Raw genomic sequence first — 12,790 nt, 5'->3', positions numbered from 1 at the left:
AAGTTTATCCTTTTAGGCCCGAAAGGATGACAGAATAGAGTCTGCACTCTCAAAGATCTAATATGTTTCATTGGAAAATATTTATTCATTTTTGACAGCTATTTGAAATATTCGCACCAGCTTCTGATTGGCTTAAAAAATGGCACAGCTAGGATCCGAGCTCCTATTGTCTGGTGATTCTCTCTGATGTTATCACTGGCTGGCATTTCCCCATGGCAAGAAAATCAATAGCTGTCATTCAAAGGTTGGAAGTCTGAGTCCATTCATACCCCCGCCCCCCCTGCAGAGGAGCACAGAAACCAGGAATTTGATAACATGTAAATGAGTCTTTGATGGACTAAACAATTCAGCTCAGGTATGCACAAAGGGGTAGGTCCAATAAGAGAAAATGATACATTATGAGTGATAAATAGTGCAGTGGATGAAATCTTTTTCACAACTTGTGCGCTAATTCTAATCAATGGATATCAATGGAAAGCTGGAAAAACCCTCAATGTCAGCAGGAAACATGTTAATGGAATAGGAATCTATCAACGGGAGGAAGTTTCAGTTAATGAGTGAACTCACCATACTCCCAGGCAGAAAGTTCCACTGCTGAACAGCTCTTACAGTAAGGAAGTTCTTCCTAATGTTCAGATGGAATCTCCTCTCTAATTTGAACCCATTACTCTGAGTCCTAGTTTCCAGGGCAATAGAAAACATGCCTGCTCCCTCTTCCTTATGACATTCTTTCATATATTTATACATGGCTATCATGTCTCCTTTCAGCCTTCTCTTCTGCAGGCTAAACATACCCAGTTTTTTAAGATGCTCCTCATAGGGCAAGGCCTTGAGACATTTGATCATTTTAGTCGCTCTCCTCTGGACACCTTCCAGCTTGTCAATATCTCTTTTGAACTGTGGTGCCCAGAATTGGACACAGTATTCCAGGTGATGCCTGACCAAAGCAGAATAGAGGGACACCATGACTTCCCTTGATCTAAGACCAGGCATCCCCAAACTGTGGCCCTACAGCTGTTTGGGCCTTCAACTCCCAGAATTTCTGACAATTGAACAAGTTCATTAGGGCTTCTGGGAGTTGGAGGCCCAAACAGTGGGAGGGCTGCAGTTTGAGGAAGCTTGATCTAGACACTATACTCCTTTTGATACAGCCCAAAATCCCATTAGCTTTTAGTTGCTGCATCACACTGTTGGCTCATGTTCAGCTTGTTATCCATTAAGACTCTAAGGCCTTTCTCACATGGACTGTTGTCAAACCAAGCATCACCCATTATGCATCTTTGCATTTCATTTTTTTTCTGCTGTGGAGTAACTTACATTTGTCATTGTTGGAATTCATTGTTAGTTCTGGTCCAGCTCCCTAATCTGTTAAGGTCATTTTGAATTCCGATCCTGGAGTATTAGCTATCCTTCCTAATGGGTGCCCTCTACAAACTTGATAAGCATGCCCTCTAAACCTTCATCCAAGCCATTAATAATAATGTTGAACAGAACTGTGCCCAGGACAGAACCCTGCAGCACTCCACTAGTCACATCTTTCCAGGATGAAGTGGAACCACTGGTGAGTGCCTTTTGGGTGTGGTCAATTACAGATCCATGTAATAGTAGCATTGCTCAAACCACATTTGACTAGTTTGAAAAAGCTAATCAAACATTAGGAAAAACCTACTGACAGTAAGAGCTGTGCAACAGTCAAATCCCTTTAAGGGAGTGAACTCTCCTACTTTGTAGCTCTTTAAACAGCAGTTGGGTGGCCATCTTGTAGGAGTGCTTTAACTGTGCATTACTGTATGGTACCTCAATCAGCCTTTTTATATGGAAACTTGTGAAATGACTGCCTATACTTTCAATGATACTGAAATATTTGCAATACTGGGTTCAACTTCATATAAACAATGGAAGGATAGGATCAAATTTTACTTATTTCCAATGTTGAATTCATAACATTATCTCTTCAGAACGCATTTATAAATACAACTTTTTGACCTGAATTAATTCATTATCTTGACCTTTTACATAGACATGAGTTGCTAATGGTGCACAAATTGATATTCGGAGATTTGAGGTTAGAAAACAACTTAAAACTTGGCAATTCAAGCAAGCATTCGGGGAGTGATAGAAATAATGAAGCAGTTAAATGGCAACCTCGGGATTGGTGCAATGTCTAAAATGCTTTATGTCTATGTCCAATGTTTTATAGTTTTAATGGTTTTCATTCACAGATATGTTATTTTGAGATACATGATGTAATATTACATATATGTGAGGCATTGAATTTTGCCATTTATTATGTTGTAAAAAACTTTGGGTCCCCCCAGGGGTGAGAAAAGTGGTATAGAAATGCAATACATCAATAAAATAAATAAATAATGTCAGATTTACTGTGGATCAGACCAATGGATAGCACAAGTCAATCCTGCTTCTGTGTAGCCAAATTCATGTGTATGTGTATGGGGAGGAGGGGCAGTTTGAACAAATGTCTATGACACACTAATGTTTTAAGTAAACTAATGATTGCAACAGAACCCATAATTAAGAATGTAGGTCTCTTTAATATTGCAGCATACTTGTAATGGAATCAATTATCTGTCTCAACTTAAGCAATGATTTGGTGATGTAGGACTAGAGGCAAACAGGATTTGGAAGACGTCACTTATTGAATTTAAATGCATCAGCTATATTACAGGACCGCAACAGCATCATATGGAAGATTTGCATATGGTAATGAATTTCCAAATTTTAAATGGAGATATGCTTTTCTGTGGGCTAATATAAATGTACTTGAATCTGTTACACCTGTTTTTGCACAGACAACCCTTCCATCAAAATAGAAAATGAGATACTGAATCCTTCCCATAGTTTGTCTCCTTCTTTCCTTTCTCTTGTATGATTACAATACGAGAAATCAAACCAGGCTGGGAAGACATGTTTTTCAGTCTTTCTGCTTTCTTATGGTTGTAGCAGGGAAGAGGGAGGGGCTGCCAAATATATTAAAGCAGATCAAATATTTGCTTGTTCCTCCAAAGGTTGTGCAAATAAATTTGCTTTTAGGTAGTTCCTGAATAGAGAAAGGATGAGGACAAGTGAATTGCAAACAAAAAAGTGTCACACCTCAAGTTCGACCATTGACAAAATCCTGACATTTGTGATATCCCTTCCCTTTAACTATGGAGTGTCAAAAGTAGTAGTTCACTCACTGAATTTAAATCCCAGGTGGGAATGTACTCTGGGAAATGGCCCTTGGTTCCTGAGGAATTTAGAGCCTGATCACTCCACATAAGCAGAACTTTCAAAACAGATTTCTAAAATAATTTGAAATCACTTGCTGCCTCTCTGTCACATAGGCAGTGGCCTCCTGAAATGGCTGCAGCCTCTAAACCAGTGGTTCCCAAACTTTTTTTTGGCCAAGGCCTACTTTGACCAGGGCCCACTCTCCAACATTAGTACCAAAAGGGGCAGTGCTAGTTAGCTCTGCAGAATGGAGTGGAAATAAAATAAATAAAATAAAGAGGACGGAGATTCGTGGACCGGATTTTCGTTCTCACGTTCCACTGCTGGGCTGCGGCCAACACGTTGTGAACCACTGCTCTAAATTGTTTGCAAAAGGGGAATTTCATGGAGTGTATTGGAGTATTCCAACTGAAAGAAGTGATGAAGGGCATGGGTTTCTGTGACTAGATTATCTGGAGGTTAACATTATTTGGCAGAGCCCCCAGTGGTGCAGCAGGTTAAAGCACTTAGCTGCTGAACTTGCTGACCAAAAGGTTGGCGGTTTGAATCCATGGAGTGGGGTGAGCTCCCACTGTAGGCCCAGCTACTGCTAACCTAGCAGTTCGAAAACATGCAAGTATGAGTACATCAATAGGTACTGCTTCAGCAGGAAGTTATCCGTGCTCCAAGCAGTCATCCAGGCCAATTGACCTTGGAGGCATCTATGGACAACACCAGCTCTTCAAGCTTAGAAATAGAGATGAGCACCACCCCAGAATCAGACATGATTAGACTTAATGTCAAGGAGAAACCTTTACTAACATTAGTTGGTGGAGCCCCCAGTGGTGCAGCGGGTTAAAGCACTGAGCTGCTGAACTTGCTGACCTACAGGTTGGTGGTTCAAATCCAGGGTGAGGAGAGAGCTCCTGATGTTAGGCCCAGCTTCTGCCAACCTAGCAGTTCGAAAACATGCAAATGTGAGTAGATCAATAGGTACCCCTTCGGCAGGAAGGTAATAGTGCTCCATGCAGTCATCCAGGCCAATAGACCTTTGAGGCATCTACGGACAACACCAGCTCTTCAGCTTAGAAATAAAGATGAGCACCACCCCCCAGAATCGGACATGACTAGACTTAATGTCAAGGGGAAACCTTTACTAACATCAGTTGGCTATAGGCAGTTGTCGCATGATCCTCCAGTGTCAGCTTTGAGTCATGTATTTGTCCCTACTTAGGTACTTGCTCTTTTGTAGTGATCGGTACATCAAAGAACCACCTGACCACAAAGCCTTCATCTTTAGATTTAAATTCCATTTTGGGCCCTTTTCCAGCTCTCGCTGACTGCAGAAATAAGTGCAATTCTTGCTCAGATTTTCCGGGGGGCAGGGGCTTCCACATAGCCCTATATTCCAGAATATCAAGGCAGAAAATCCCACATTATCTGAGTATGGACACAGATAACCCAGTTCAAAGCTGATATTGTGGGATTTTCTGCCTTGATATTCTAGGATATAGGGCTGTGTGGAAGGCCCCCTGGTTTAGACAGAGATGAGAAGAGCTGGGTAGCAGGTAGTAACACTGTGTCCAAATGCAGGAGTGGTCATTTAAGTGGTATCATACAGATGTTGAATAGCACAGCAAACAAAACAGAAAATTGTGCAACCTCACAATGTCACTGCCATAAAACTGAAGTGAAGTCTGTCAATGCTGCTCTCTGATAACTATCAGGAAGGTGGGGCTGGAATCATGGCAAAGGAGTGCCTTAGTAAACAATGTGAAGAAATACAGGAGAGGAATAAAAGCAAGAAACACAAGATGAAGATGTATAATTACTACAGAACCATAGGAAAAGGAAAGTGTGAATTAAGAAACCAGGTACAGAAGAAGCCTGAATATGCCTCACCAAAGAAATTAAGATGTGGCTCCTAAGAGAACAAATAAATGTCAACGCAAATAAACTGGAAAGAAATGAATGCATGTGCATGTGCATGTGTGTAAATTATCATCAGAAAACCTAGCAATAGTCAAATGACTAAGAATGAGATTTTACTAGAAAAACATCATTGGAAACACTAAAGTACTTTCAAGAGCATAGATCCCACTTCAAGAATGGGTTCAAAGATAAAAGACAATGCAATAAAATTATATAACTTTTGAATTTAAGAGACAATAGAAAGACAAAGAGTATGAGGGTTCTAAACATGATCACACACAGAGGTTCTCACATTAGAAGAGAGAAAAAGATTAAGGAAGAGAGGATCTACAAGAAATAGAGGAAGGATCAATATAAAAGACATCAAAATTGTAACAACTGGACCAATCCCAAAGGCACAACATTTTCAGGGAAAGCTTTTGACATTTTTATATTTCTTTAAAAAAAAACAGGAGGGGGAAATAAAGGGTGGAAAAACAGTGACAATGGGTTGCTGTGAGTTTTCCGGGCTTTATGACCATGTTCCAGATGCATCCTCCCCTGACGGTTCAGCCACATCTATGGCAGGCATCCTCAGAGATTGAGGGATCCGTTGGAAACTAGGCAAGTGTGGTTTATACATCCGTGAAATTTCCTGGGTGGATAAAGGACTCTTGTCTACTTGAGGCACGTGTAAATGTTGCAAATGGCCAACTTGATTAGCATTTATTGGCCTTGCAGCTTCAAAGTCTGGCTGGTTGCTGCCTGGGGGAAACCTTTGTTGGGAGAATTCTGGCCATGAAAGTCTTCAACAAAACAGTGACAATGTTAGTGCCACACAATATGGAATGATAGGGGAAGTATTCACATAATAATAAAGTCATCAAGCCACACCCACTATATCCCTGAACAAACCTGAAAAAACAAAGACAGTAAAATAAAAGCAATAAAATTTAGTTATCCATTAAAAAAAGAAAAAAAAACAACCTTGAAAATTCAAATAGATCTTGGAGAGAAGGAAGTTGGCTCACATGACAAAAGAAATCTAACTTTAGCCTAAGAAGAAGAGAGGTAGCTGAAGAGGAAAACAAGGCAGACAGAAATTTGTAGCAGAGTAGGAAATGAGCAAACAAAGATGAGATCAATAAGAACATGGGACGGCTGAGTAAGAAGACAAATTGTTATCTGGAAATGTCCAAAGGTTTTGTAGAAAGTGATATGTCCTTCATTGATACGTCCTTGCCTATTGATTTCGAACCATTTAAAATATGAGGCTAGGATTATAGAGAAACAGAAATTAAGCAAATCAAGGTACAAGATTGAACTCCATCTGTAAAATGTAAGTTTCAAAAAAAGCACGCTTCTTCCCCCATTCCCTCTCCCTACTGATATTATATAGGAAGCACACAGACGTTAGGGAGATATGGTGCCCACCCAGGAGCACAGCTATTGAATCTGTCTTAACTCTGGTCAACCAAATATAGTTTTGATTAATGGCAAGAACTGTCACTACCACCCAATGGATTCCTTCCCAGAGATACTGCTGAATTTGTGTACAGTTTGTTCTCCTATCAGCTCTCTGTCATATCACTTGTGAACAGTCCTATTGGGCTAATATGAAGTCTTACAAATTGCTGGAAAAGAGCTGAAAAAGAGACAATATTTTAAGAATGAATATGATAGACCAAAAAAGGCTTGATGATGCCTTGATAAGAAGAATACATGAGGGATAACAATTCTCATAGTTCAAGATATATTTCTCAGGAAAATTTATGCACCTTTTTAACTGAGTACCAGGCATACTCATGTATGCATGGCCTGATATAAAAGTTGAAGGCAAGTATGGGGGTCAAAGTTATGGATTTTGATATGACCTGTGGATAAGTTGAGGGTCTATCCGTGGAGGGAGGAAAGCACCGATGCTAGCTGAAAGGGCCTGCCAATTTTTGCCCACCCAGTAATTCATAAAGGCCAGAAATTGTACCATGGCAGAGACAGCGAAAGGGAATGATGCCTCTTTTAGGTTTTCCCAGTTTAGACTATGCTTTTGCCTTATGCCACTTGACTCACATAAAGGGATTGTTTCATTTTCAAATAAGAGCATACAATGCTCACATTGACCCATGGATAAGTTGACCCAGTTTTTTGGGGAGTTGACTAAACTTTATATACATGAGTATATAGCGCAATGGTTCTCAACCTATGAGTCCGCAGGTGTTTTGGCCTACAACTCCCAGAAATCCCAGGGAAAGAGATTTAAAGATGGGCTAAAAGCTAACCTTAAAAACTGTGGCATAGACACTGAGAACTGTAAAGCCCTGGCCCTTGAGCACTCTAACTGGAGGTCAGCTGTGACCAGCAGGGCTGCAGAATTCAAAGAGGTTCGAATTGAGGGTGAAAGGGAGAAACATGCCAAGAGAAAGGCATGTCCAGTCAGCCCTGATCAGGACCAACTTCCACCAGGAAACTGACGCATTCACTGTGGAAAAATGTGCAGATTAAGACTAGAGCTTTACAGCAACCTACGTATCCACTGCCAAGACACAACATTTGGAGGGCCATCATACTCAGAGAGCAATGCCAAAGAGGGAATGAAGTTACGGAAGGTAGGTGCACAAAAAGCTGAAAGCTGAAAAATATGACTGAGTGGTTTTAGAACTGAAGTACATGATGTTGTTTTTAATTACAACAGTATAATTTCCACAAGTTGACAATATTCTTAGCACAAAACTCAGCTGACATTTTGCTCCTGCAAATTGGCAGATTTTGAAGATCTAGAGCAGTGGTTCCCAACCTGTGGGTCCCCAGGTGTTTTGGCCTACAACTCCCAGAAATCCCAGCCAGTTTACCAGCTGTCTGGATTTCTGCGAGTTGAAGGCCAAAACATCTGGGGACCCACAGGTTGAGACCTACTGATATAAAGTATGTCCTCTGACTAGCAAACAGTTCTTGAAAACTTTGTAGATTGAGGTTCTTTTTGTTGCGAGGGCAACAAGAGTAACATTTACAAATATGTATATCTCTCTAAAAGAGGGCACCAGTTTTGCTTTACCCAATTTTTGCTTAACATAATTATTTTAAGTTGTAAAAACAAATAAAAAACTCAAATTCCAAAAAAAAAAAAACCTGCTTAAAGAAAGATTCATATTCCTTACTCCAGTCTGTAAACTTCTGTGACCTCTTCCCCAGAAACATCTTTAATGGATCCTGGACAGTGTAGGCTTCTGGGTGTGTATGTAGATGGTTGTGTGGTAAAAAATATATACTTTTTCTCAGGACTAGCCTTATCTTCAAACAGAGTAAGGAAACTACAGTATATCAAGCCAGTGATAAGGAAGCATGACTTATCAACATGGAAAGGTCACTTGGCTAAACCTGATGCCAACTTTTAACCATCATCTGACTTTCTGCACTTGGAATTGGGAAGGCCCATTTATTTGGTATTCATCAGGTAATGAAATTTCTTAGGACACTCCTTTGTAAAACTTCTTTAAGGAGACATCCAATTGGATGAAAAAGTCCAGAAAGTCCCAGATTTTGCTTTTGTTTTCTTCTAATTTTATTTTAAACATACATACACATTCCCCCTCCCCCTTAATATTTTGTTAGTTTCTGGTACAATCAGAATAAGAAGCAAAATTTGGGATTTGTCAATTTGTCTGCATCGATTGACTAACCAAAATATTTCAATTACAGGCAGTCCCTAAGTTATAAACACTTGAAAACAATTTTAAGTTGATTTTGTATGTAAGTCAGAACAGGTGCATTTTTAAGTGTAATTCCAACCATACACACACACACACATACATATACACACACACAGGTGGTGCAGTGGGTTAAAGCACTGAGCTGTTGAACTTCCTGACTGAAATATTGGTGGTTCAAATCCGGGGAGTGGGGGTGAGCTCTCGCAGTTAGTCCCAGCTTCTGCCAACCAAGCAGTTTGAAAACATGCAAATGTGAGTAGATCAATAGGTACCGCTTCTGTGGGAAGGTAACGGTGTTCCATGCAGTTATGCTGGCCACATGACCTTGAAGTTGTCTATGGACAATGCCGGGTGTTTAGTTTAGAAATGGAGATAAGCACCACCCTTTAGAGTTGGACACGACTAGACTTAATGAAGAAGAAACCTTTATCTTTACCATACACACACATATACACACATGCTTGGATAGCACAGGGAAGGCCTAACATTCTTATGGTGTTTTCTTTGCTGTCCTTGCCCCTGTTCAGAAGATTTCAACTCACTTTCTGTCCCTGTGTTCATTGAATTTTGAAAAAGTTGGTTTGTTGTGGAAACAAGGATTGGTGAGAAAGCTTCAGTGGAGACCCCTTTTCTTCATAACTCTTCCAGGAGTGAATTTCTCTTCCAAGGGGTAGATTTCTCTCACTTCCTGTTGTTTCACCCCTGTTCTTACCTATGGATTGTTTATAACTTGGATGTTTGTAACTCAGGGACTGCCTGTAATGTTAATATTTTCACAATAATCGGTTAGACATGAGGTATTATTTGGGGCTTTTGCTTTAGTGGCAAAACTTATTATCTTAGCATGGTGGTCAGAGATATAGAGCTCTCACATTTTGAATTCTATACCTCAGTCCGCAATGTTAAGAGTTGGGTTGCCAGTTCCTTCTTCTGACACCCAGAAAATGTCACTTGCACCGGGGGGTTCCATCTCTAAACAGAGATTCAAACCCTGGTCTCCAGAGTAGGAATCCAACACTCAAGACTAGGTAGGTTCTCACTCCCACTAGCCTAACATTACTATTTTTTTCCCCAATGTAAACAAACAAAAAAGCAATCTTTTGCAAATGACAGGTCTTGCACGAAATGGCACTGCCAAGCACTCATTTCATCAGCCACTATTTTTCATCCTCCGCAGTCATAATCTTTTACAACCTTATTACCCATTTTATGTTTATCTCAAAACGAACATCAAGAGATCTGGGAAGCTGGCAAGATGCCCAATTCGCCAAGTCCTAATGTTTCAGGTTTCTTGCGAGCAGCAATCAATCCCATGCTTGGTGCTATTGGGTCTGTACCAGACTGCTGCCCTGCACCGTGTGTGTGTGTGTGTGTCACCTTTTCTGTGTCAGAGGGAGGGAGGGAGAGAGATTCCCACACCACAATGTCTAATTGTAATATGTTGCCATTGTGAAATATACTGTTTTGAAATTGGGTCCATCCTTTCAAAACATGCTGTATATACACACATACATATATGAGTCCCCCCGGGGAGATAGGGCGTGATATATATAAAGTTATTACTGGGTTGCTGTGAGTTTTCCAAGCTGTATGGCCATGTTCCAGATGCCTACCATAGCTGTGGGTGTAATGTCAGGAGAGAATGCTTCTGAGGATGCCTGTCATAGATGTGGGTTAAACATCAGGAGATAAAACTTCTGGAACACGGCTATACAGGCTGGAAAACTCATAGCAACCCAGTGATTCCTGCCATGAAGACCTTTGACAACAGATTGAACATCTCTATGGGGAGAAACTGTTCCAAGACTGAGGATGCCTGCCATAGATGTGGGTGAAATGTCAGGAGAGAATGCTTCTGAGGATGCCTGTCATAGATGTCGGTGAAACATCAGAAGATAAAGCTTCTGGAACACAGCCATACAGCCTAGAAAACTCACAGCAACCCAGTGATTCCGGTCATGAAGACCTTTGACAACAGATTGAACATCTCTATGGGGAGAAACTGTTCCAAGACTGAGGATGCCTGCCATAGATGTGGGTGAAACATCAGGAGAAAATACTTCTGAAACATGGCCATACAGCCCAGAAAACTCACAGCAATCCAGTGATTCCAACCATGAAAGTCTCCGACAACACAAAGTAGTAGTAGTAGTTGTACAGAAAGGAACTCTCTCTCTCTCTCTTTCAAACACACACGCACGCACACACGTATAATCCCTTATCTAAAATGCTTGGGACGAAAAGTAATTTGGATGTATTTACTTTATTATTATTATTTCGGAATACCCCTACTTGCATCTACATGCATAATGAAATACTTTGCAGATGAGACCTAAGACTAAACCCAAAGGCCATTGGTATTTCCTATATACCTTATATACATAGCCTGAAGGCTAATTTTATGCATTTGATAAAGTTGGCAACAGAACAGCCAACATTATTAAATGAACCATGTACCATCAGATAGCATAGTATCTCTGCCACCGAGTGGGTACTTTGGTAATATTTCCAAATTCCAGATAAAGAATGCTTAACCTGTACTTAAAAGGGGGAAGAAGAGGTGGAATGTGATAGGAGGAGGCCTCAATTGGGGAGATCCAGAAGGCTGAGAGGGAATAAGGTAAATGTAAAGGTTTCCCTGACATTAGTCTGGTTGTGTCCAACTCTGGGGGTTGGTGCTCATCTCCATTTCTAAGCCAAAGAGCTGGCGTTGTCCGTAGACACCTCCAAGGTTGTGTGGCCAGCATGACTGCATGGAGTACTGTTACCTTCCTGCAGATCTACTCATACTTGTATGTTTTTGAACTGCTAGGTTGGCAGAAGCTGGGGCTAACAGCAGGAGCTCACCTTGCTTCCCAGATTCGAACTGCCAACCTTTCAGTCAGCAGGTTCAGCAGCTCGGGCATTCAACCTGCTGCACCACCTATGTGTGTGTATATATGTATGTGTGTGTGTGGTTGGAATTACACTTAAAATTGCACTTGTTCCGACTTCAACTCTCACAATTCCTAACAGCCTCAGGCCCTTTTGGACTCCAACTCCCACCATTCCTAACAACCTCAGGCCCTTTCCTTTTGCGGCTGAGGGGCAAAAGGAAGGGGCCTGAGGCTGTTAGGAATGGTGGGAGTTGAAGTCCAAAACACCTGGAGGGCCCAGGTTTGCCCATGCCCGAGATAGATACATAGATACACAGATACACACATTTAGCAGGAGTTACCATGCAAAACTGTACCTGTTCCGACTTAGAAACCAATTCAGCCGAAGAACAAGCCTGCAGCACCGGTCTTGTTCGTAAGGTGGGGACTGCGTGTATCTTTTAGCCCTCCTGGCCCTCCTTACCTGCCTGGAGCCATTGCGAGCTTTGGTCGGGGCGGCGTCGCGGCTCTCCTCGGCGGGGCCGATCCCATTGCAGGCGGGCCGAGGCCGAGGCGAAGGCTGCCCGCCGTTGGCTACTCCTCCTCCGGCTCCCTCCTCGTCCTCGGCCGGGAAGAGCCCGCAGCGGCGCTGGAAGCGGGCCACGGGCTGGGAGTCCATGAGGCTGCGGAGCAGGCGGGCCAGCATCGTCGCCCCCATCCGGCCCAAGTGGGGCCGAGGCCAGACCCCGAGCGAGCGCGCCTTCCCTTCCTGCCCGTGGAGGGGAGACCACGGCGAGCGCGGCCCGCGTTGCCAGGAGGAGGAGGAGGAGGGGGCGGAGACAGGTGCAGCCGCCTTAGCCCCGCCCCTCCCCGCCCCTCCCGCAGGTGCCTCTGCCTCCCCTCCCCGCCTCGATCCCCTTCCCTCGCTGGAGGCCTCCTGCCTTTCTCTTGAGTCATCCTCCTCCTCTGCTATTGGCGCTTTCCTGTTTTGTTGCAGCCACGGAATGCTTGCAATTTGACCCAAAGGACCTTGGTCACTCACAGTGTGGGTATGCCTGTCACAGGAAAGGTGGATCTCAGGTGGCTTCCACCTATCTTTGGGGACAT

General features: G+C 42.4%; 1 protein-coding gene across 1 annotated transcript in view; it reads right to left on the bottom strand.

Annotated features, from left to right (window-relative positions):
* Nucleotides 1–12,479, bottom strand: part of SGPP2 (sphingosine-1-phosphate phosphatase 2) — a 45,745-nt gene extending 33,266 nt beyond the window's left edge. Inside the window, exon 1 of the mRNA XM_060767896.2 lies at nt 12,168–12,479. Within this exon, the coding sequence (XP_060623879.2) occupies nt 12,168–12,401 (234 nt within the window). The 5' untranslated portion in view covers nt 12,402–12,479. The remainder of the gene's footprint in view (nt 1–12,167) is intronic.
* Nucleotides 12,480–12,790: the final 311 nt, after the last annotated feature.

The sequence above is a fragment of the Anolis sagrei genome, chromosome 3 (assembly GCF_037176765.1).
Source record: "Anolis sagrei isolate rAnoSag1 chromosome 3, rAnoSag1.mat, whole genome shotgun sequence".
Classification (NCBI taxonomy): domain Eukaryota; kingdom Metazoa; phylum Chordata; class Lepidosauria; order Squamata; family Dactyloidae; genus Anolis; species Anolis sagrei.
This window is presented reverse-complemented; position numbering and strand designations above follow the sequence as displayed.